The sequence below is a fragment of the Zygosaccharomyces rouxii genome (assembly GCF_000026365.1).
Source record: "Zygosaccharomyces rouxii strain CBS732 chromosome D complete sequence".
Taxonomy (NCBI): Eukaryota; Fungi; Ascomycota; class Saccharomycetes; order Saccharomycetales; family Saccharomycetaceae; genus Zygosaccharomyces; species Zygosaccharomyces rouxii.
The window spans coordinates 1,073,468-1,096,780 of record NC_012993.1 but is presented as its reverse complement, the minus strand read 5'-3'; the positions used below and the strand labels follow the sequence as shown (position 1 = coordinate 1,096,780).

General features: G+C 39.8%; 15 protein-coding genes across 15 annotated transcripts; 8 read left to right on the top strand and 7 right to left on the bottom strand.

Moving 5' to 3' along the window:
• Positions 1–506: 506 nt before the first annotated feature.
• On the top strand, positions 507–1,493 carry PPM1 (leucine carboxy methyltransferase; the record flags this gene model as incomplete). Its single annotated transcript, XM_002496953.1, has 1 exon — positions 507–1,493. One exon carries the CDS (start codon positions 507–509, stop codon positions 1,491–1,493), a length of 987 nt encoding a protein of 328 aa, XP_002496998.1.
• A 71-nt stretch (positions 1,494–1,564) lies between these two features.
• Positions 1,565–2,632, bottom strand: TAF11 (TATA-binding protein-associated factor TAF11; the record flags this gene model as incomplete). Its single annotated transcript, XM_002496952.1, has 1 exon — positions 1,565–2,632. One exon carries the CDS (start codon positions 2,630–2,632, stop codon positions 1,565–1,567), a length of 1,068 nt encoding a protein of 355 aa, XP_002496997.1.
• A 181-nt stretch (positions 2,633–2,813) lies between these two features.
• On the bottom strand, positions 2,814–4,358 carry GPI17 (GPI-anchor transamidase GPI17; the record flags this gene model as incomplete). The annotated part of the gene is made up of 1 exon (XM_002496951.1): positions 2,814–4,358. One exon carries the CDS (start codon positions 4,356–4,358, stop codon positions 2,814–2,816), a length of 1,545 nt encoding a protein of 514 aa, XP_002496996.1.
• A 402-nt stretch (positions 4,359–4,760) lies between these two features.
• Positions 4,761–5,570, top strand: TRM9 (tRNA (carboxymethyluridine(34)-5-O)-methyltransferase; the record flags this gene model as incomplete). Its single annotated transcript, XM_002496950.1, has 1 exon — positions 4,761–5,570. The coding sequence occupies one exon, from the start codon at positions 4,761–4,763 to the stop codon at positions 5,568–5,570; it is 810 nt and encodes a 269-aa protein (XP_002496995.1).
• A 230-nt stretch (positions 5,571–5,800) lies between these two features.
• Positions 5,801–7,612, top strand: UBX2 (Ubx2p; the record flags this gene model as incomplete). The annotated part of the gene is made up of 1 exon (XM_002496949.1): positions 5,801–7,612. The coding sequence occupies one exon, from the start codon at positions 5,801–5,803 to the stop codon at positions 7,610–7,612; it is 1,812 nt and encodes a 603-aa protein (XP_002496994.1).
• Positions 7,613–8,306: 694 nt separating this feature from the next.
• On the bottom strand, positions 8,307–9,542 carry NPL3 (mRNA-binding protein NPL3; the record flags this gene model as incomplete). The annotated part of the gene is made up of 1 exon (XM_002496948.1): positions 8,307–9,542. The coding sequence occupies one exon, from the start codon at positions 9,540–9,542 to the stop codon at positions 8,307–8,309; it is 1,236 nt and encodes a 411-aa protein (XP_002496993.1).
• A 395-nt stretch (positions 9,543–9,937) lies between these two features.
• CYM1 (pitrilysin family metalloprotease) lies at positions 9,938–12,898 on the top strand (the record flags this gene model as incomplete). The annotated part of the gene is made up of 1 exon (XM_002496947.1): positions 9,938–12,898. The coding sequence occupies one exon, from the start codon at positions 9,938–9,940 to the stop codon at positions 12,896–12,898; it is 2,961 nt and encodes a 986-aa protein (XP_002496992.1).
• A 276-nt stretch (positions 12,899–13,174) lies between these two features.
• ERV25 (Erv25p) lies at positions 13,175–13,807 on the top strand (the record flags this gene model as incomplete). Its single annotated transcript, XM_002496946.1, has 1 exon — positions 13,175–13,807. One exon carries the CDS (start codon positions 13,175–13,177, stop codon positions 13,805–13,807), a length of 633 nt encoding a protein of 210 aa, XP_002496991.1.
• On the bottom strand, positions 13,804–14,334 carry RAD33 (Rad33p; the record flags this gene model as incomplete). The annotated part of the gene is made up of 1 exon (XM_002496945.1): positions 13,804–14,334. The coding sequence occupies one exon, from the start codon at positions 14,332–14,334 to the stop codon at positions 13,804–13,806; it is 531 nt and encodes a 176-aa protein (XP_002496990.1).
• A 221-nt stretch (positions 14,335–14,555) lies between these two features.
• SPT5 (transcription elongation factor SPT5) lies at positions 14,556–17,705 on the top strand (the record flags this gene model as incomplete). Its single annotated transcript, XM_002496944.1, has 1 exon — positions 14,556–17,705. One exon carries the CDS (start codon positions 14,556–14,558, stop codon positions 17,703–17,705), a length of 3,150 nt encoding a protein of 1,049 aa, XP_002496989.1.
• A 106-nt stretch (positions 17,706–17,811) lies between these two features.
• MRPL39 (mitochondrial 54S ribosomal protein bL33m) lies at positions 17,812–18,024 on the bottom strand (the record flags this gene model as incomplete). The annotated part of the gene is made up of 1 exon (XM_002496943.1): positions 17,812–18,024. The coding sequence occupies one exon, from the start codon at positions 18,022–18,024 to the stop codon at positions 17,812–17,814; it is 213 nt and encodes a 70-aa protein (XP_002496988.1).
• Positions 18,025–18,223: 199 nt separating this feature from the next.
• On the top strand, positions 18,224–19,045 carry TIF35 (translation initiation factor eIF3 core subunit g; the record flags this gene model as incomplete). The annotated part of the gene is made up of 1 exon (XM_002496942.1): positions 18,224–19,045. The coding sequence occupies one exon, from the start codon at positions 18,224–18,226 to the stop codon at positions 19,043–19,045; it is 822 nt and encodes a 273-aa protein (XP_002496987.1).
• Positions 19,046–19,149: 104 nt separating this feature from the next.
• Positions 19,150–19,851, top strand: BNA7 (arylformamidase; the record flags this gene model as incomplete). Its single annotated transcript, XM_002496941.1, has 1 exon — positions 19,150–19,851. One exon carries the CDS (start codon positions 19,150–19,152, stop codon positions 19,849–19,851), a length of 702 nt encoding a protein of 233 aa, XP_002496986.1.
• A 2-nt stretch (positions 19,852–19,853) lies between these two features.
• Positions 19,854–21,044, bottom strand: RPN9 (proteasome regulatory particle lid subunit RPN9; the record flags this gene model as incomplete). Its single annotated transcript, XM_002496940.1, has 1 exon — positions 19,854–21,044. One exon carries the CDS (start codon positions 21,042–21,044, stop codon positions 19,854–19,856), a length of 1,191 nt encoding a protein of 396 aa, XP_002496985.1.
• Positions 21,045–21,226: 182 nt separating this feature from the next.
• SNX41 (Snx41p) lies at positions 21,227–23,131 on the bottom strand (the record flags this gene model as incomplete). The annotated part of the gene is made up of 1 exon (XM_002496939.1): positions 21,227–23,131. One exon carries the CDS (start codon positions 23,129–23,131, stop codon positions 21,227–21,229), a length of 1,905 nt encoding a protein of 634 aa, XP_002496984.1.
• Between the last annotated feature and the right edge of the window lie 182 nt (positions 23,132–23,313).

Sequence of the window (23,313 nt, the reverse complement as noted above, 5' to 3'; positions counted from 1 at the left end):
TCCTCGAATGCTGTAAGTACTTATCAATTCCTCGGAGCAGTAGATAACCTCTCAACGGTAATAGAACTCCTCTTGTAGTTGTAAATGCAGCTTTATTGGATCCGGTACCTAAAAAGCCAACCCAATATAGAGATAAAATAAAATAATAATCAAAAAAATGAGGGACGAGGATACAATATAAAACCTAGTACGAACAAATAAAACCTTATGAATCCAATTTCAACCTCTAATTCCCTTTAATCAACAATCCTTGGTCCAATTTCCATTCTAACCTTTATCTATTAAAGACTGAACTTCTTTTAGACGAGCCGTTTGCTGTCATTCCTTAATGATTCTCATGGCTCACCTTTTGTTACCCGGACTTTGAAAACTACTATGGTCAAATCAAGGAAGACCAAGATGAGATGAGCATGGGGACTAATAATGGCAGTAATTAGGAATTGTGAATCGATAGGTGGATTTTGACGGGTTTACACTGGTGGTAATCGATCCTGTGTGTCCGAAATATGGAAAGAGTCGTACAGCAGACTGATTACGATGCGCTATCGTGCAGAATATCCGCGATCTATAAAGGATATTTGCCCTCACCCTGTTACCAATTGGCAAAATGCGGGTATATGGGATATAAGGAGATTCATATGGATTATATAAATGGGTTGAAGCATGTAAGTCGTAGGATCCATGGTAAAGTAACCAGAACTCTGCAGTCTTCATATCCCGTGATGAATTATGGTACCTATTTGCGTACAGTTTCTATTGATTTGGAGCTGAATGGAATTTTAAGCAAGATTGGCAAGGACCAAAGAGTGCAGATCCTCGATCTTGGAGGTGGTTCAGATTTGAGAATGGTTCCCCTCCTGCGTAATTATCCTAATCTGAAGTTTGTCGATGTTGACTATAGTGAATCTACCAAGGTCAAGAGTAAAGCTTTGTGGGAGACTCAGGGCCTAAGGGAATTTTTAAAGCTACAGGAACCACAAGGTGATCAATTGGTTCGTTCTGATAGGTACGAGCTAATTTCTTGTGATTTGAACGATTTAAACCAGACGAGTGTGAAATTGGACAAAGTTACAGATGCTGATGTCCCAACAATAATTATTACAGAGTGCGTTTTATGCTATATGACGCAAGATGCATCACAAAAACTAATAGAATACCTTATAAACCATTACAAATCAGGCCATTGGGTTTCTTACGATCCGATCGGTGGATCTAGTGAAAACGACAGATTTGGAACTATAATGCAAGCAAACTTGAGAGATTCTAGAAATTTGGAAATGCCCACTTTAATGATTTTCAATTCGAAAGAAAAATATGCAAATAGATTCGCACCATTGCAAACTAGTATTCAAGATATGTGGGAACTCTTCAACAAAATTCCGCAAGATGAAATTAAAAGGTTAAAATCATTGCAATTTTTAGATGAATTGGAGGAACTAAAAGTTATGCAGACGCATTACGTGTTTTGTAAATCACAGTGGGGCAATGTCTAATGATTATGTGAATTTGATGTTTTTTGCTTTTTTCTATTCTTTTTTTTTTTTTTTTTTTTTTTTTTTTTTTCTTATCTGAACATACAACCGTTTCCTTCACCTTGGGTTCTCCACTGTGTGTAAGGCAATCCATCAGTTTGTATTTGATGTAACCTCCATGCTTCTCTGATATGTTCCGGTAAGATAGGACTTTTAGCATATTTTTCCACGCTGACGTCAATAGAGTTAAAATCTTTGACAAGTTTGTTATAGTGGGATATCAGCGCCAACCTCGTATCTTGACCGTTCGAATCACTCTTGATTAACTTATTACCTTCTTGTACATCTTTCATATCGTCTTCTTCATCATCGTAGTAGGAATCGCTGGCTGTTTCATCTACACTATCGTTGTATTCCTCTTTGTTATGATTACTATCTACAAGTAAGGTCAACTTCTTGAGATATTTCTTGAGCCTTTTGCCAATTTTCTTCTTTCGATTAAATTCTAGTACACTTCTTGATACAAACCATTTCTCTCTGACGACTAGCGCCAATTCAATGATTTCTCCGGCGTATATCTTGCCAACCGCTTGTAAAAACACACGCATATTTTCAGTGACACTTTGGTTAATCACCATTCCCGCTATTTTCTTCACTTGAGTCTTACTCAACGCAGTTCTGTGGAAGACTTCAAATCTATTAGTCTGTTCTTCATCCAAATTCGTCACCAATAATTTAAACTGTTCATCTTGGTCTAATTCTCTTGGTCTCGGTATGCTATTCAGATTTTCCTCATAAATCTCCCTTGGGAATCTTAAATTAGACGGTACATCGTTAATCGACTTCGATTTTTTGGTGATGCCAGGTGTTGAACGTTTCCATGATCTATTGGATCTGACGGGTTTTGTTACATTGTAATAATCGCCAACCGCAAACCTACCATGTTCTTTAGCTTCATCTTGTCTTCCTTGAAAAGAGTGTAGATAATCATTCATCGTTCCACCAGTTCTCATATTTTTAATCTTCCATGATACATATTCTTGGTCTTCACTTAAGACTTGTCCTATCATCTGTGTTGTTGAGAGGTAATTGGAAAAAGTTAAGTGTGGTGGATAGTTAACCTTTGGAATTACATCCAAGGGTCCCTGGGGTTCTGCCATGGCTGAAATTTGCTTATTCTTTGTCTTTCTTTTCAACTTGACATACTTATTAGCTAACTGTCTTCGTTTTTTTCTTCTCTTACAAGCTCCCCTCTATAAGAAAATAGTATATGAATAATAATGAACTTTTATATGAAAAATTATAGATATATGTATGTATGTAAAATTTTGAAATTGGCTATCAATTACTCTTTTTACCTTCGATTTCACTGGATTTTTCTGATCCATTTGAGTGTCTTTTCTTACCATCAGGTTTCTCTTTGATCAATCTAATGAATCCAAAAAATGTCACTACGGTAATTGGACCCAGCAGAGGTAGGTATACTGCCAATTTGTGTTCTTGTGGGAAGAAATTTTGTTGAACCATTTCACCGTGGAAAAATGCAGCTTCGGATAATTCTACCAATTTATTGCTTAAAATCAATGCACGATTCCACGATTCATCACCACCTTGTAATGGGTCATTAAGCATATCGATGATTTGTAAACGCAAGTCTAGTGCCTCGGTAACGTTGCCAAGAACCTCCTCAGGAATTGACATCGTCTGGAAGGATTGAGTCAATTTGACTAATGACCAAAGAGTTTCCTCTGCCTTATGGATATTTTGCAAAATAGTAATTCTTCTGAAAGAATCAATAGTAATACATGGTGAAGTCAACTCTTGCGAGTCTTTCTTAAGACCCAATAGTTGAAAAATATCTGTAGCAAATTGATACATGATTGGTGTCAAATAATTCTCAGTTAACGACGAGTTTTGTTTTAGTGGGTACTTATTAATGGTGAGCATCCCCCACTGTGGCACAAGGAAACTATACCAGTTATCATTGATAAAATTGAATCCATCTTTGCTATTCTGTTCACTGGGGAAAACAATAGCCAAGTTGAGACTTGCAGCTTCAGAGAAATAGTTCATTGATAACAATTCAGAGAGGTCGACCGCATGGGATAAATCTTTCCATGTCACATTTTGTCTATTGTTCAAAGTGTGCAGATTTAAATCGTTGTAATAGAGGATACCTGTATCCACTGTAAAATTTACCAATGGTGATAAAAATTTCCTCAAAGGTGAAAAGTACTTCTTTAGAGTAGAATCGATTTCCCATGATACTGGATACCCGTCACCTGTTAACAGTGAAATACTCAAATGGATATTTGGTCGATAAGAAATCGCCATACTGTTTGTTACCTCTAGTCTTTCATCACCAGACAGTACTGACCATTCTAGTTCAAAGGCATGCTCGACAAGAGTCTGTGCAATGAAGAATGGTAAATCGTTAGTGATTATAGATGGATCATCAAAGAACACCGTTGTTTCCTTTGTATCGTAAGCCAGTGAGAATCCAACAGCTTCATCCAAGACTAAATTCACCACATGATAATCACTACCATTTAGATTATTACTGTCCTGCAGTTTTTCTGCATCGTAGGGCATCAATTGCAGTGACCATGGTATGCCCTGATCCTTTGTATCCAGTAAACTGTTCACTTGCACTTGAACAGCCTTATGCAGATCGGGGAACTTATAACTATCACATTTGAGGTAAACAGGTATCACCATATGTATATCGTGTAATCTATCGTCATGCAATGCTTGGATATACTCAATGGGTAACGGAGCTCTATAAGTAGTTGTCAGTTTATACCATAGAGGTACACCTAAAAGAAGGTAAAGGGCCAAAAAGCATACCCCAATGAGCTTCCTCAATTTGAATGTGGTGGGATACATGGGCAAGAAAAAAAAAAATAGGACCTCAATGGGGGAGGTGGGAATACTTCAGATCCTTCATCGTTATTGATGAAGAGTTCAGTCGAACTGTTCATCGAGCATTGACTTCACAAAAGGAAACGTACACATGTTGGCACGTGACCTTTTGAATCAAGAGGATTCCTATATAATGACTTAGGCACATTCAGTGGTGACCATGATTCGAGGTAGGTCCTCGTGGTACCATTCAGAGTCTCTTATGTGCCTCCTTTCCAAGCTGCATTTTATATGCATTTTTTCAAGCAAAATGCGATGAGATGAGCACTTGAAAAATTGCTTGGATACTGACTGACCTGAAATATTGCAAGATAGCAAGAGGTATTAAAGTCTGCTAGCCGTTTGTTTCCCACTCTGATTATTATCATGGCTGAATTGAAAGAGCAGGAGTACGTCCACAGGGTTTATGATGAGATAGCGCCCCATTTCTCTGAGACTAGGTACAAGCCGTGGCCGGTCGTGGCTAATTTCCTCAATTCACAACCTATGGGGGCTATTGGAATCGATGTTGGGTGTGGTAATGGTAAGTACTTGGGGGTAAATCCCAATTTGTTCATTATTGGCTCTGACAGATCTTCAGGATTGATCCAATGCGCCAATGAGATCAACTCCCGTTATAACGTTCTCATTGCTGATGGGTTACAGCTACCACATAAAGACGGTACATTTGATTTTGCGATTTCTATTGCAGTGGTGCACCATTGGACAACTAGAGAGAGACGTATAGCTGCCATTGCTCACATTTTGACCAAATTACGCCCTGAAGGTCAAGCGCTTATCTACTGTTGGGCATTAGAACAAAATGAATCGAGAAGAGGCTATCATGAGGGCATGGAACAAGACGTATTGATCCCCTGGGTCCTTAAACCGAAGAAGCCAACAAAATCTGTAAAGGCAGCGCCCGAGAAGGTAGATCTTAGCGGTATTCCACTGCATGAAAGAGCTCAGTACGTCTCAGAGATGAAGAAGAAGAGACGTCAGGAATTGAGAAAAGAGCAGGAGGAGCTGGAGCAACAGCAGCAGCGGGAGGCATCGCAAGACACCAGATACCGGTTTTATCACTTGTACCGTCGCGGAGAGCTCGAGGAAGACTGTAAAGCAGCTGGTGGAACGGTGATCGGGACAGGATACGAAAGGGATAACTGGTATGCTATAGTAAAATCTGCTACTAAATAGATTATAGTCCAAATTGGTGGGTTTTATGTTTGTCACGTGAGTGGTTTTGGCTAGTTCGGTGTCAGTTTAAAGTAGGGGCAGGTAAATCCAAGAGAGCTACTCTCAACAATACTCTATCCAGTAGAAAAGCGGCGAAGGAAAAAAGAGAGAGACTGTTAGCAGTGGACCTAGAATCGAATTGAATTAGTGTGAATTGAACAATTTTCCCCATTGTGTGCTTCTTCTCCAAAATGCCCATGGTTTCTCATAATCAACAACAATTCCACCTGTCTCACGAGGAAGAGGAAAAACTAAACCATTTCCAAGCAATTACTACGTTCCCAGATGACGATTTGCCCTCTGTGATAAAGCTTTTAGAAAGAGATGGCTGGGGATTGGAATTGGCTTTAAGTCATTATTTTGATGGTAATTGGAAAGAACTTATAAGACCTGTAGAGGCACCACCTATACCGGATAGACCACCTACACCAACACCAGTAGGCTCACCAGCTTTACCACAAAATTCGATGTTCCGAGGCCCTTTTATTGCATCAGACAGCAATCTAGTCCCTGCATTACGTAGCGTTAGACCTTTACCTATGGACTACAAGGAAAGATATAGAAGTATAGGCCTTAATAAGAAAAATGTGGGCATATGGCAACTAGACCAACAGGAGAGTCCTTTCATAATAGTTCTCATGTTTTTGCCCAAGCTACTATGGAGATTAGGTTTCAGTATTGGATCATTGATTTGGGGGATCATTACGTTCGGATTCCGTTCACACGTTGAAGAAAGTCCTAAAGTGTTTAATCTACCGGCTTCGCCAAAGGAGCAGCCCCTTCCCCTCAGTGAAACTCTGCCCCAGGTGATTAGTGACGAAAATGCTGTGAACAGATTATCTAAATTAGTTTGCAAGGATATGACATTCAACGATGCATTGAAACAGTGTGAAGACGAATTTAAGTATCTGTTATTGATCTTTGTTGGTGATACAAACCCCGCTGAAGGAGACGTCACAGATGTGAACTCACAAAGATTATTGAACAGAATTTTGACCAACGAGACAGTTTTGCATTTCCTTGAGGAACATCAGGATGAAATTATCATTTATGCAAGGCACGTCGCTGAACTAGAACCATGGCTAGTGGCAAAGGAATTGAAAGTCAAATATACGCCAGAATGTCTGCTGGTGGGAAACGTGCTAAACAGCAGCGGGACTTTGAACGGTGTGACAAAGCTCTCGGTGTTATCCAAATTACGTGTAAGTTCTCCCAAGAAGTTTTACCATTCTTTGAAGATGGTTTACGAGAGGTTCAATGCAGAATTGATTGTTAGTAGAACTGAAAAGGATGAATTGAGACTGGCTAGAGAAATCAAGCAGTTACAAGATAGTGCCTATGAGGAATCCCTCAAGAAAGATCAATTGAAGAAAGAACAACGTGAACTAGCACAAGAAGAAGAGAAGGCTAGGCGTGATCGCGAATTGGAAGTGGCCAACAACAAGAAATTACAGTCTACATTGAACCAACTATCTTGGCTAAAAGCCTGTCATGACCGTTTGACCACAGAGGAAGAATCTGTAGCAAAGGGTGAGAAGCGTGCTACTTTACAATTCAGGACTTCAAATGGGGCTAGACTGGTTTTGAAGTTCCCTGGTGAAACTACTTTGCACGACTTGTACATCAAAATCGGTTGCCACCTGTATTTGAACTACTATCGAAATGATCTTCAAGGTTGGTCGGAGCAAATTTTGACCAAATTGCAGAGACTAAGTGAAGACGAGGAGTTTTTGTGTTTCAAAGGTGATCAGACTGGATACCACCCAGATCAAGTTCCACAGTTGGTTGAGCAAGAATTATTCAATCTAGGTGACGGGAGTCTACAACTGAAAAGTCCAAAGATGGACTTCGAATTAATTTCGCCTTTCCCTAGAAAAAAAATCGAGCAAAATGCTCAAATCCTTTTGAAGGACATTCCTGAACTTTGGCCAAATGGCAGTTTGTTAGTAGAAGATATTGTTGATGATGATGCTGATACAGATGTCGAGGAGGAGGAGGATTAGTAGTTGTGAATATAGTTGAGTGTAAATAATAATGATACGAAAAAAAAAAGTGTGAAATTGATTTGAAAATTACAGTATCATTAGCTCGTCTCTATAAGTTGGAAATGCAGTAATAGTACAATACGATGATTAATTTATATTACAACTTTAATCGAGTTGGCAGGGTAAAAAGAAACACTAGTGCTGTACCTCAGAACATTAAGATATTATTATAAAGTTAACAACTGGAAAATAACCACTGACCTCCTCCTCAAAATTGGATTTCCACATACCACTAATCCTCTTGCGAGGTATCGGAAAAGATCATCTGGGGGGGAAGTAAGGGCAAAAATTTGTAAATACATCATGGGTGGGGGGAAAACGTAAGTAAAAAAATAAAATCCACTATAAAGTACTTTGTTTTTGCTTTTTTGACTGTATTGTTGCTTGCTTATTCTTGCGTTTTTACTTTTCGTCGGGATCTGATCCATCTCACAATTCATTTGAAAAGATCTTGGCAACTACAATCTCGATGGAATTCAAACCGTATAATAATCAAATCAAGTCTTACTACTCTCTTGCCAACAATAAAGAAAAAAAGATTTTTGGTCTGTTGTTGTTTTTTTGGTTTACTATTTTTTTTCTTTTTTTTTTTTTGAAATAAACTAACTCTCCTCGCATCATCCTCATCTCTCTTCAATTTCTCCTGTTTCGTTCACCTAATTGGGGATCTTTCACGGGGAGGAGCATCTCTTGTTCTGTAAGAATCTCTTGGCATACCATAGTCACCTCTTGGGGCTCCATATCCACCTCTTGGTGGGCCGTAACCTCCTCTTGGTGGACCGTATCCACCACCTCTTGGTGGGCCGTAGCCGCCTCTTGGTGGACCGTATCCACCGCCTCTTGGTGGGCCGTAGCCACCTCTTGGTGGTCCGTATCCACCTCTACCGTAACCACCACGAGGTCCACCGTAACCACCACGAGAACCGAATCCGCCTCTTGGAGGGCCATATCCACCACCTCTGAAGCCACCGAAACCGCCACGGGGACCGAAATTACCTCTGAATCCACCGCGACCTCTGAATCCACCACGAGTTGATCTTCTAATTGGTGGTGGATTGTCGTCCTTTTCGACAGCGATAACTGAACCTCTGAACTCGATGTTGTTCAACCTTTCCAAAGCATCCTGTAAGATTTCTTCGTTAGGGAATTCAAGGGCACCAGTACCGTCAAAATCTCTTGTATTAACGCTGGAAAAGGTTGTTTCTAAGCTGTTTTCACGAGCCAAATCTTTTAGTTCTTGCCAAGAGCAACCTTCAGGCAGATTTCTCAAAACAATACGGTATCTCTTTGGTGGTAGCTTTGAATACATGACTTCTAATGGTTGATTAGCAAATGTCTTACCGTTGACTTCCTCAATAGCTCTAGCTGCAGATTCAGCTTCTTCGAATTCAACGAAAGCAAATCCATTCAAAATTTTAACCTCTTTCATTGGACCGAATGGTGTGAAAATTTCGTTCAATTCAGCCTCCTGAACGTCAAAGGGGAATGGTCTAACGAAAAGCCTTGTAATCGATAATTCACCTTCAGGTTGTGGTGGTGGAGGGTAGTATGGTTGAGGACCAGGATGGTGGTGACGACCGTCATAAGCATCACGGTAATCCACTGGTTCTGGTGGGTAATCGTAATCATGTGGTGGTCCTTGTTGACCTTGTTCAGACTCGTATTCAGGTTCAGGTGGAGCCTGATACTGTGGTTGCTGTTCCTGTGGTTGTTGTTCCTGTGGTTGTTGTTGTTCTTGTCCCTGTTCACGTGTTTCATCAGCAGGAGCAGTATTGGAAGAAGGTTCGTAACCAGCACCTTCTTGGGCACCCTGAGGTTCGGTTGGAATCTCAGCTGGTGCTGGTGGTGGATTACTCTCTACAGATTGATGATTAGCCTCTTCAGACATCTCTAGAACTAATAATTATCCTTGTTCTTCTTCTGAATCCTTGGATTGTTGTAAGTACTTGTTGAACTTTGTTTTGCCACCTCAAATTTTCTTGTTCTCTAGACGATGCAGAATTTCAAAAATTTATATGCGGGTAACCTCATCGTGAATCGTATGGTAAGGTAAAAGCTCGAGGATGATACGGATGTATTAGCTTGGAGACTGCGGTCCTAAAATACTGTGTGTGTCTAGAATCGTATTACGGTAATTTTCACTTACAAATCGATACAATTTGACTCACATCTGGCCATGTAAAGGTTTAAATACACCGCGCGATCATCAAATAATGAACAATCTTGTGTACAACCATTGGGAATATTAGGCTAAACCGTACGCTAGAAGGTCCACAGCACTCCATGTTACGTTTTCAAAGGTACGCATCTTCGTATGCACAATCAAGAGTGCTTAGGAGGTATCCGGTTGGTGGCTTAATCCATGGATATGAAGTCAGAAGGGTATTACCGGTGCCTGAATTGAAATTAACAGCAGTAGATTTAGTCCACGAACGAACTGGAGCTGAGCACTTACACATCGATAGGGATGACAAGAACAATGTTTTTACAATCGGTTTTAAGACGAATCCACCAAACGCTACTGGTGTCCCTCACATTTTAGAACATACTACGCTATGTGGATCTGTCAAATATCCTGTTAGAGATCCATTCTTCAAGATGCTTAACAGATCACTTTCGAACTTCATGAACGCAATGACGGGTCCTGATTACACTTTCTACCCATTCAGCACTACCAATAGAGCTGATTTTGCAAACTTGAGGGATGTATATGTGGATGCGACTTTTAATCCACTATTGACACCGGAGGATTTCTATCAAGAAGGTTGGAGATTGGAACATAGTGATGTTAAGGATTCTAAAAGTGATATTGTTTTCAAAGGTGTTGTTTATAATGAAATGAAGGGACAAGTCTCTAATGCTAACTATTACTTTTGGATTAAATTTCAAGAATCGATATACCCATCATTGAACAATTCCGGTGGTGATCCTCAGAAGATTACAGACTTATTCTATCAGGATCTGGTAGATTTCCATCACGCGCATTATCATCCATCCAATGCGAAGACTTTAACATACGGTAATTTCCCATTGGAAGAGAGTTTACAAAGGTTGAATGAAGAATTCGAAAACTTCGGTAAAAGGTCAAGATCTGATGGAAAATTGTTACCTATCGAGCTTCCACAGGACTTGGAAGTTCGTAAAGCCGGTCAAGCTGACCCTATGTTACCTCCAGAGAGACAGTTGAAAACTTCTATGACTTGGATCTGTGGAGAACCTCAAGACACGTATGAAACTTTTCTATTGAGAGTTTTAAGCAATTTACTCATGGATGGTCACTCCTCTGTGTTCTATCAAAGATTAATTGAAAGTGGAATAGGGTTAGATTTTTCTGTAAATTCTGGGCTTGATTCTGCAAGCGCAGCCAATTTTGTGACTATAGGTCTACAGGGTGTTCAAGATGTAGATGAATTTAGGAAAACCGTTAAAGATATCTTTGCGGAAGTGGCTAACAAGCCCTTTAACCGCGACAGAATCGAAGCTATTATGCAACAATTGGAATTGAGTAAGAAAGATCACAAGTCTGATTTTGGTCTACAATTAGCATGTTCTTTAGTGCCAAGTTGGACAAATAAGGTGGATCCATTTGAAAGTTTACTATTTGATGAAATTTTGCAAAGATTCAGAGAAGATTTAGAGAATAAGGGTGATTCGTTATTCCAAGATTTGCTCAAAAAATATATCGTGGATAAACCATCATTCCTATTTACTATGGAGCCTGTAGAGGACTTCTCACAGAGGTTAGAGGTGGAAGAAAAGGAACGTTTGGGTCGTAAACTGGATCAGTTGGATGAAAGTGATAGGGAAGTTGTGTACAACCGTGGTCTATTGCTACAAGAAAAGCAGAATGCTAAGGAAGATTTGTCGTGTCTACCTAGTGTTAAAGTAAGCGATATCCCACGTAAAGACGATACTTTTGAAGTGCGTAGACAGGAACCTAATATCTGGACAAGAATTACCGATACAAACGGTATTAGTTACATTAGAGCCAAGAGAGAATTGAGTAATTCAATTCCCCAGGAATTGTATCCTTACTTGCCTTTATTTGCCGATTCTTTGACTAGTTTAGGTACTTCCACTGAGGATTATAGTGATATCGAAGACGCTATGAAACTACACACCGGTGGTATTTCCACGATGATCGACGTTTCTTCAGACCCAATCACCACAAAGCCTCATCTATATTTCAGAGTTAGCGGTTGGTCTCTAAATTCTAAAACAGAGCATGTGTTTGACCTATGGAAGAAACTGTTGTTAGGAACAGATTTCCAAAAACACAGCGAGAAACTAAAGATCTTAATTAGGGGACTAGCTTCGAACAACACATCTGCTGTTGCGGAAGCTGGCCACTCATTTGCTAGAGGGTACGCTGCCGCAAGTTTCAGCGCTGCTAGAGGTATTTCTGAGAGCTTCAACGGTGTGGAACAATTGCAATTGATCAATAGACTAAATTCTTTGTTAGATGATGAAGAAAGTTTCCAAAGAGAAGTTGTGGACAAATTAGTGGAATTGAAAAACCGTATAATCAGTTCTCAAGGTTTGGAGTTCTTCATAACTACAGATTCTGATCCTGTGGTTTCCTCATTGGCTAAACAAATCTCACAGTTTGAATCACAGTTGCCTCAAACATTACATAACGATGGGTTGGATCCTACCAGTTTCCCGTTACTCCCACAAAAACCATCAACTTTGATCAATTTCCCATTCCAAGTACACTACGCCGCTAGATCATTACCAGGGGTATCATATACTCATGGCGATGGTGCTCCATTGCAAGTGCTTGCCAATTTGCTCACCTTCAAACATCTACACACTGAAGTTAGAGAGAAAGGTGGTGCCTATGGTGGTGGTGCAAGTTACAGTGCCCTTGAAGGTATGCTCAATTTCTTCTCTTACAGAGATCCACGCCCATTGCAATCTTTGAAAACTTTTGAAAATGCAGGCCAACACGCTTTGCAGGAGGCTCAATGGGACTCGGCTGATCTAGACGAAGCTAAGTTGACCATTTTTCAAAGGCTGGATGCTCCAATTAGCCGTAAGAGTGAAGGTGTTTCTCTATTCTATTCTGGTGTAACAGATGAGATGAGACAGAATAGAAGAGAGCAGCTTTTAGATGTCACCAGAAAAGACGTCGATAGAGTTGCTGAGAAGTATTTATTGAACAAGGATGGCTCGAACGCCGTGGTTGGACCTGAAATTGAAGGCGAAACGGTCCCACCAAATTGGCAGATTAAGAACTTGTAAGGTAAAACTGAATTGGCAAACTTGCCAAATTTGCTTGTAAATATAAAATAGAATTGCAATAAATAAAAACTAAATTGTATTGTTAAAATAAGTAGTCTATCTTACTGTTACTGCTACTTGTGCTTATTCTTGACACTTTTTCACTTTAACGCGTTCAATGGAGAAAAAACATACACAGTAAAGAACAACTGACATTACATTTAAGAAAAAATACTAGTAAATACCTAGCTATATTCTTTCCTTTCCTACCAATTGAGACTTATACATTGGACAGAAATGGTTGGTAACATTTTTATTAGTTTGATCTGTTTGCTTTTCAGCCTCGTTGAAGCACTTCATTTCGATATCGAAGCCAAGGCTACACCGGAACCATTTTGTGTTCGTGATTTTGTTTCTGAAGGTCAATTAGTGGTGGTAGATATATCTAGTGATGGTCAAGTAGGTGATGGTCAAGTTCTAAACCTATATATTCGTGATTCTGTTGGTAATGAATACCGTAGAAAGAGGGATTTTGCAGGTGAAGTACGTGTCCCATTTACGGCTCCATCATCAACTTCATTTGACGTCTGTTTAGAGAATACTGCTCAGTACCAAGGTAGGACCATGAGCAGATCCGTGGAATTGGAGATTGAAAGTGGTTCAGAGGCAAGAGATTGGAATATGATTAGTGCAGCGGAGAAATTGAAACCAATTGAAGTGGAACTACGTAGAGTTGAGGAATTAGCCGATGAAATCGTTGACGAATTAAGTTATTTGAAAAATAGAGAAGAAAGATTAAGAGATACAAACGAATCCACCAATGACAGAGTTAAAAATTTCTCTCTCCTTGTCATTATTGTACTTGTTTCAATGGGCCTATGGCAAATCAATTATTTGAGAAACTATTTCAAGACTAAACATATCATTTAAAACCTTAAAATCCCCAATTTACCCAATATGTATGCGAAATCCATATATGTCATGTAAACCCTTTGGCCACCAGTGGCACAACTCATCATTTCCACTATACCGTGAGCTTGTTCTAAACCTGCAGAATTATTGGCTTTTTGTAAATCTTTGATGCTAAGTACATGTTTCTTTAGATCCACATTCGGGAAGTTGACATTTCTTCCAGATGCATTTACAACTAACCCCCACAATTGGTCAATAGTCTCTTCATTATCCATAAATATAAGCAAATGGTAAGTACATTGCAATAATCTATCTAAATCAATTATTTGGGTACCTTCCACCACTAACTCCTTGGCAGGTGTCATCTTGTACCATTTGGACGGCAGCTGTAAATCCTCAAAGTAGCTTGTAAGGTCGTTTGTAGTCATATCATGATCCATACTGTACTTGGCGTAAGCCGCTAAAATCTCATCTTCTAGTTCTTCAGGGATTTTGACATGCAAGAATTTCTCTACCTGATCATATTGCAAATTGTTGGGAGCCATTATAAGCTGGTCAGAGCATTAAAGAATTGACTGCAAGTACATAATATTTCATTTATTTCATCTCATCTCATCTCATTGATATTACGGTGAAGAATTTCATTACCCGCAGAACCCGAACATTGAAAAGTTTTGGGCATATAATGCGACTTACAAACTTATGAACTACTATTTGCGAAGGGACAGACGTAATATTGGAGGTTTTACAGAGGCATAGAGGCGTTATGAGTAGTGAAGAGAGTGGTGAAAAGCGTTTAGACCAAGATGGTGTGAAGGAAGAGGTTACCAACAATGAAGAGAAGCCGCAAGTGGAGGAAACGACACAGAATACTGACGGAAGACAAGAGGAGGAAAAAAGAGATGAGAATGAGAATGAGAATGTAGATGCTGGTTCCCAAGAGCCAGCTGCGAATGCAAATCAAGATCAAGATCAAGATGCAAATTCAAATCAAGACCAAGAACAAGAACAACAAGAACAAGAACAAGAACAAGAACAAGAACAAGAACAAGAACAAGAACAAGAACAAGAACAAGAACAAGAACAAGAACAAGAACAAGAACAACAAGAAGAAGCACAGGGGAGCCACAAGAGACCTCGTGAGGAAGCCGAAGGGGAGAATGATGATGAGAATGGCGACGAAAATGGCGAAGATGATGACGACGACGATGATGACGACGATGAAGATGAAGATGACGAAGATGAAGGTCCTTCCAAGAAACGTAGAAGAGAGAGAAATAAGTTTTTGGATATTGAAGCCGAAGTGAGTGATGATGAAGAAGAAGATGAAGATGAAGAAGATTCAGAATTGGTTCGTGAAGGTTTTATCACACGAGGTGACGATGAAGAAGAAGAGGCAGCAGGTGCTCAAAGGGATGATAGGCTCCATAGACAGCTGGATCAAGATCTAAATAAGTCTTCAGAAGAGGATGCACAACGTTTGGCAAAGGAACTTAGAGAACGTTACGGTAGGAGTAGTTCTAAACAGTACCGTGCCGCTGCTCAAGAAGGTTACGTTCCACAAAGATTTTTGCTACCTAGTGTCGATACTGCAATCATATGGGGTGTTCGTTGTAGACTAGGTAGAGAAAAGGAATTGGTTAAGAAGCTGTTGAAGAAGAAGTTTAATTTGGATAGGGCTATGGGCAAGAAAAAGTTGAAAATCATGTCTATTTTCCAGAGAGATAATTATACTGGTAGAATTTACATCGAAGCTCCTAAACAATCAGTCATTGAAAAATTTTGTTACGGTGTTCCTGATATCTATACCAGTCAAAAATTATTGATTCCTGTGCAAGAACTACCACTACTATTGAAGCCAAGTAAGTCTGATGATGTCTCTCTAGAAGAAGGTAGTTATGTCCGTATTAAAAGAGGTATTTATAAGGGTGATTTGGCAGTTGTGGATCAAATTAGTGAAAACAATTTAGAGGTGATGTTAAAAATTGTGCCCCGTTTAGATTACGGTAAATTTGATGAAGTAGATCCAGTTACAAACCAAAAGAAGGGTAGGCGCCCCACGTTTGCCCATAGACCACCAGCTCAACTGTTTAACCCAACAATGGCATTAAGATTAGATCAGGCAAATTTGTACAAAAGGGATGATAATCATTTTGTCTACAAAAATGAAGACTATGTGGATGGATATCTGTACAAATCTTTCAGGATTCAGCATGTGGAAACCAAAAACATTCAGCCTACTGTGGAAGAATTAGCCAAATTTGGTTCCAAGGAAGGTACTGTTGATTTAACCACTATATCGCAAACTATAAAGAAAAGTCAAGCAGCTCGTGTAACGTTCCAACAAGGTGATCGTGTTGAAGTACTAAGTGGTGAACAAAGAGGTTCTCGTGGTATAGTAGTAAAGACTTCTGGTGATATTGCTACCGTTAAGGTACCGGATTTCCCACTGAAACCATTAGAATTCCCAGTATCTACTTTAAGAAAAATCTTTGAACCTGGTGATCATGTTACCGTGATTAGTGGTGATCATCAAGGTGATGCAGGTCTTGTTGTATTGGTACAACAGGGTCAAGTTACATTTATGTCGAATCAAACCAAGGAGGAAATTACCATTACCGCTAACAACTTGACAAAATCTATGGATTCCACCCCAACGTCAAGTGAATATGCATTACACGACATAGTGGAGTTGAGTGCTAAAAACGTCGCATGTATTATTCAAGCTGGTCATGATATTTTCAAAGTTTTAGATGAATCTGGTAAAGTTTCCACTATAACCAAGGGTTCCATTTTGAGTAAAATCAACACTTCCAGAGCTCGTGTAGCCGCCGTAGATTCCAATGGTAATGAGATTAAAATCGGTGATACTGTGGTAGAAAAAGTTGGTGCACGTAGAGAGGGTCAAATTCTTTACATTCAATCGCAACAGATATTTGTTATGTCCAAGAAAATAGTAGAGAACGCCGGTGTATTTGTTGTTAATCCAATGAATGTGGAAGCTGTTGCATCAAAGGACAATATATTAAACAGCAGTCTGGATTTGAGTAAAATGAATCCTGAAGTTTTCTCTAGAATGGGACCACCATCAAAGAATAAATCACCACAACCGCAATTCCGCATGGGACGTGATTTGGCTCTTGGTAAAACCGTTAGAATTCGTTCGGCTGGTTACAAGGGTCAATTAGGTATCGTCAAAGATGTTAATGGTGATAATGCAAGTGTTGAATTGCATTCTAAGAACAAGCACGTTACTATTGACAAACGTAAATTGACCTATTACAACCGTGAAGGTGGTGAAGGTGTTACTTACGACGAATTGATTAACAGACGTGGTAAATTACCACAAGGTAGAATGGGACCAAGTTATGTCAGCGCTCCAAGACATATGGCTACTGGTGGTGTTGCCGGTGCCAATGGTCCGCCATCGCACGGTGGTATGACCCCGGGATGGGGTGCAGATGGTGGAAAAACACCTGCAATCAATTCTCAAGGTTCGAGTGGTGGTGCTTCCACTTGGGGGGCTGGTTCCACTTGGGGCGGTACTTCCACTTGGGGTGGTGGTCAAGGTGGTACCTCTACTTGGGGTGGTACTTCCACCTGGGGTGGTCAACCAACCCGTGCTACTTCCACTTGGGGCGATGCCTCTGCTTGGGGTAACAAATCAAGTTGGGGTGGTGCATCCACCTGGGCCTCTGGTGGTGAAAGTAATGGAGCTTCCTCTGCATGGGGGGGTCGTGGTGATAAGTCCGCCTATGGAGGTGCGAGCGCCTGGGGTGGTGGTGGTGCTGGTACTGGTGGTAACTCATCCACCTGGGGTAGCAATAACCAAGGTTACAGTTCCACCTGGGGTGGTAATCAAGACGGTAACAGATCAAGTTACGGTGGTGGTACCACCTGGGGTGGCCATAAGTAATCGTATTCATCATAATTATGTTTTTTATCATCGCCTATGTAACCTATGTAATGTAATTAATAGTTTTTCAATGTATTTACAAGAAACAAAAACCGGTGTACCGCATTCATTTAGATGTTCTTAAGAAGTCCAATGGTTTCCTTTCAGCAACTTTCCTCTTCTTGCTTTCCTTGAACAGAACGTGTCGTTGTGCAACTGGATCGTATCTTACCTGATTGACCAGTGGTGCACCTCTAACCACAGAAATGTGACGAAAGTAGCCAGTAGCTGCCGTTGAGATCAATTTGACAACGGTATTCTTTGATTTAGTCTTGGCCATTGCACTTGATACGCTTGATGGGCTTGACGAGCCTGTTGAAGGTTCTTTGTAGTGAAAAGTTTCAATAATTTTCCACGGACCATTGAAAAATTTTAATATCTAAAGGCGATGAGCATTGAAAGATGTAAAACTTCAACAACTTTTAGCAGTCAATAAGCATTGAAAGCCATTAAAAACGTTGTAGAGAGTTTCTAGGAAGATGGCTGACGTTGCACAACCTCAAGTATTTGAGAATCCTGATGGAACCAAGTCTGTAGTTACATATAAGGTGGAAAATGGACAGACTTACAAAGTGACTCAGAAAGTTAGAGAGATCAAAGTTACAGAAAAGGTTCACAAAAGTGTTGCTGATAGAAAGCACTGGTCCAAATATGGTGCTGAGCAAGATGCTCCTCCAGGACCTAACCACTCTACTACACAGTTGGGTGAAGAAGTTCAATTGAGATTAAGTAGGAATTGGAGACAATTGGAGCAAGAAGAGACCCAAAAGAATAAGATCACTTCTGACAACGTTATTAGCTGTAGATTATGTGGTAATGCTCACTATACGATGAACTGTCCATTCAAGGGTATATTGAACGATATCTCAGCATTGGAAGACCCTGGTAATACTGAAACTGATGGTGCCACTGAGGCTACACCAGCTGCTGCTGCACCAGATGTCGTAACTGAAGGTGGTACCCGTTACATTCCTCCATCCCGTCGTGCAGGTGCTAAGGATCCTTCTTCAGATGCTTACAGAGACGCTAGGGAACGTGACGATATGAGTACTCTAAAGATAACGCAATTGAACTTGAATGCAGACGAAAACACCTTGAGGGAAGAATTATTGTTTCCATTTGCACCAATTCCAAAGGTCGTTGTTGTCAGGAATAGAGAAACTGGTAGATCAAGAGGTCTTTCGTTTGTTACTTTTGCCAGTGAAGAAATTGCAGAACAAGCTCTGCATTTCTTGAATGGTAGAGGTTTCATGAATTTGATTTTGCATGTGGAATGGTCAAAACCAAAGAGCAAAGATTAGGCTTTTTTCTCTCTTTTACTTCTATATATTTTACCTTGATATATTTTACTTTTATACTGTATACAACTCTGTAATCTACTCGTTTGACTGACATACAGACCAAGATGGAAGACAAGACGTTGTATGGTAAAACTGTCGAGTTTAATAAGGGTCGAAATGCACTTGTGTTCATTCATGGTGGTGCTTGGATAGATGTTGACAACACACCGTGGGATTTCCAATCACTATGTCAAGATATACTGAAGTTGGATTACCAATGTGGTCTGTATGGTATTGAATACCGTCTTTCACCAGGTGTTAAACATCCCACACATTTAAAAGATGTAATTGAGAATCTCTATAGGCTTGTGAATGACCAAGATCTTGATCAGCTACAACTAGTGGGGCATTCAGTCGGCGCCACATTGGCATGGCAGGTTGCTACCTGTGAATTAGATGATTATAAGGTAAGATTAGTTAAATCTAAACTGAATGCTATCTGGTTAGTTGATGGTATCTATTCGATTCTAGAATTACTTGAGGAATATCCGGATTACAGCTCTTTTGTGTCCAAGGCATTTGACGACGTTCCCTTTGAAGAACCTGGTCAGTCTGTTATAAGGTTACCTCGAGAGATGAGTATACGTATTGTGCATTCCTACGAGGACGAACTACTGTCACCAAGACAATCTAATCATTTAATACAAATTTTGGAAACCAACCGTAGAAGCTTCCATTTTTACATCGATTCCCTAGGTTTTCACAATCAAGTTTATTCAAATGCAAATTTGGCACAATATATAGTGGACAACGTCAAATTTACTTAATTTTAGACCCATATAGATCTCCCATGAGTTGCAATTTTTTCACCTAGTTTTGTCACTTCTGAATCCCAATCCACTATGATATCTCTCATTCTTGAAATTTGAGCGCTGTTGATAATCCTTGGTTGTACCCAAGTGATGTTGACCAATTCGTTAACTTGATCGATCGATCCTTTCAAAAGACCCAGACTAATTGCTCTCATTACAAGATGTTCCACATTATCCTTGGGTAAATGAGATGCTTGTGAAATATCGTCAAACGATAAGGTTCTGATGTTCTTGGCAAATACGCTTTCCACTAGAGTCATTAGGCAAATCTTTTGCCTTAGAAAAGATTCGTGTTCTGCAAGGATTGGGACTTTAGGAATTTGCACACCGATTAAGTTATCAAATTTGTCGAAATCACCTAGAGTAAGTGCATTCAACAAATCAAAGATCCATTTGTACTGTGGATCCTTTAAAATAGTATCCATTATAGGGTGGTTTAACAACTCACCGAAGTTGTAAATTTTATCTCCTAACAAAGCTGCGATGCTCAAATTGTTAGCCAACTGTCTGTTCTCCTCCAAATTAGCCTCTTGTTGGAATTCTTGGTGATCCACAGTGGACAAGTACAATAGACTTGTGTAATAGAAATTATTGAAATCATTCTTTAATCTGTAGTATTCCGCATTGGTGGAATAGTATGCGTTGGTCACTTTCAGAGGAATAGAATCTCTTCTGTCCAAAGTCTTTCCCAAATCATCCAACAAATCTCTACTTTTCACGAGATTGCCCTTATGTAGATGTAGTCTGGCAGTTTCAATTTCTATCAAGAGATTTCCGTCTTCATGGGTCTTAAGACCATCATTTCTCTGCTTTTTCTCATCTATGGTTTTGAAAGATTGTTCCAATTCCGTCAAATATTTGAGTGATTGGTCATGATCGTGGTAATTTCTCAAAGATTGTAAAAGGAATTCCACCACATTTAGCTGATTGATTCTATCGTAGAATGTAGTGACGAACTTCAAGTAGGTAGTCAATCTTAACTCTTCAGACCTTGGATCTTCAAAGAAAACCTTTAGACGTTCTGTCAATTGGTGCCATAACTTTTGTTGGTACAACAGTTCGAATTCATAAAACAATGGAGCCAAATCTGGGTTTGCCTCTTCTCTCAATTTATTCAGTGTGCTAGTAACTTCAGCATTCGATGGCATGATGAATACAATGTGCTTCTATGTCCTGATATATTGTCTTCTCTGCTTCTTTAAAGGTGGCAAACTCTTTCCTATAAAGGGACTTATATAAAGGCCCTTCTACAAAACGCATATAACCCGGACAAAAAACCTAATAATAAAACCAACTGATACATAATAAGCGCCTATATATTATGGGATATTCAGGATTCAATGGCGTCTACAACGGACCTGGCATTTTTCCAGGCTTTAAGGCACTCTGAAAGCCAGTTTACCATTGATTTGGCGAAATTTTTTAGCATAAATTCCCATTTGTCGTTGATGTAGCGTGCCAAACGTTGTAAACTCTCTAACGAAGACCGATTCACTTCGTCAATGTCCCTAGAGACCAGTTTGAAGCACTCATTTAGTTTGTCTATTTCCTTATGCAGCTTTTGAATCTCATCTTGCCTCTCGGTTTCTGTGAGTTGATGCGGTTCTAACTCCTTTGATCGTGCTCTTCTCGTTCTTCTCAGTTTGGCATGAGGTACTCCTGTGAGAACTGATGAAGCTGAAGATGCATTTTTCTGATTATTTTGATGGTAATTCTGACTATATCCTTCCAATAATGGTTTGTTTGACTGTTCCTCAGACGTTTGTGGCTGCGGTAGTGTTACCCCTTCATGCATGCTATTCTCTATATGTTTAACCGCTTCAGCGATGGTTGGGGATTCCTGCGCATTTTTCTGCAAAACGTTTTCCAATCTTTTCAATTGAGTCTGGGATTCTTGTAAACTTCTGGCTCTATTCTCTCTCTTCGATATAGTATGTTCTATAATTTGATATTGCATCTGCTTCAATTTTCTAAACTGTAGTATCCTAGCTGCATCGTCAAGAAACTGTAGGATTTCGCCAAGAGGTTCTTCAAAAAGTGAAAGTAAGTTATCCACTAGGATCTCTGAACTAACGTAGTTTACGTCAAACCCGTGTCCAATTTTTTCAATCCCATTTGATAACGACTTGATCTGTAGCATTGATCGCGCATTGGCAATTACGTTATCCTCTAAACTAAATGCATTGTAGTAAGCTCCTAATTCAGCGAAAAATGATGACAGATCGTGGAAATGCGATCTGTGCTGTTTAATTATCCTGTGTAATGGTTGGTACACTTCCTTACTTTTCTTGAAAAGTGCCTCCAAATGGGCAAATTGCGTTTCCACTTCCAAAGAGGTACCGCTATGAGCAGACGAATCTAACCTAGATATGGATATAGGGCCTGGAAGCAACAGGTGCAAGGGACTCGGTTTTGTAGGATTTAATGGCGGTGCCAGCAAGTTATTCACGGGTAAAATTACAATTGGTGGAGAACTTAGTACGTTTTTCCAAGCATACTCTGGATCCAAGAACTTCTTGAACACAATATGATCTCTAATTTCAGGAACTTTAATGCAGTTGTTAAGAAATGATGAGAACATACGTTTTCTCTTTTCAATGGTTTTAGAATCGTTTTCCACCGAAAGTGGACTCAAAAAGTATTTGATCAATGGATGCTTGAAAGGAATCGGTGGAACCACCACCGTGGGCAATAACCTTACGAGTGCCTGTCTAAGTGTATCGAATTCGGAATATCTCCTGATGACATCTTGACCTTGAAACCTCAGAGAATAACCAATGGCACGTTTACCCCATGGGTCCTTGTACTCGCCGGCATCAATCACTTGAATATCCTTATCTGCCTCGAAGGATGTACTGTGGTCCACATTATTAGCCATAGACATTGTCAATGAAACGTATGGTTCGAATTGTGTAGTCGTATCTGACAAAGTAGTTCCCGATCTTTCCTCCTCTTCTTCCTCTTGTTCCCCTCGTTGTTGCTCTTGTTCTTCATGATCTATCAACAAGCCCTGTTCTTCTCCTTCTTCATCATTTTGATAATCATCTTGATCATTATCTTGGTCATCATCTTGGTTAGCAGAATTGCTGTTCACAAGTGGTTCATCTTCCATGAACCCCTTGGGAATGAAATCGTCTTCACCATTCTCTACAGCAGCAATACCAGAGGCATAAAGGTGGTTCGTTCCACTGAACGGATTGTTATCTTCTTCTTCAGAATCTCCAAATATATCCATGACTACCCAAGAACTCTTTATCAAGTTTCTTTACAACCGATCGATGGCCTAAGGTAGCCCCCAAAGTTGATTGTTTCCAAAAGCGAAGATGTTTAAACTTTAACAAAAGACCCTTTAAGGCACTAACATTTAAGAGATAAAGAGAACCAACTTTCCCCTTGCGTTAGATTAAGGTTCAACTC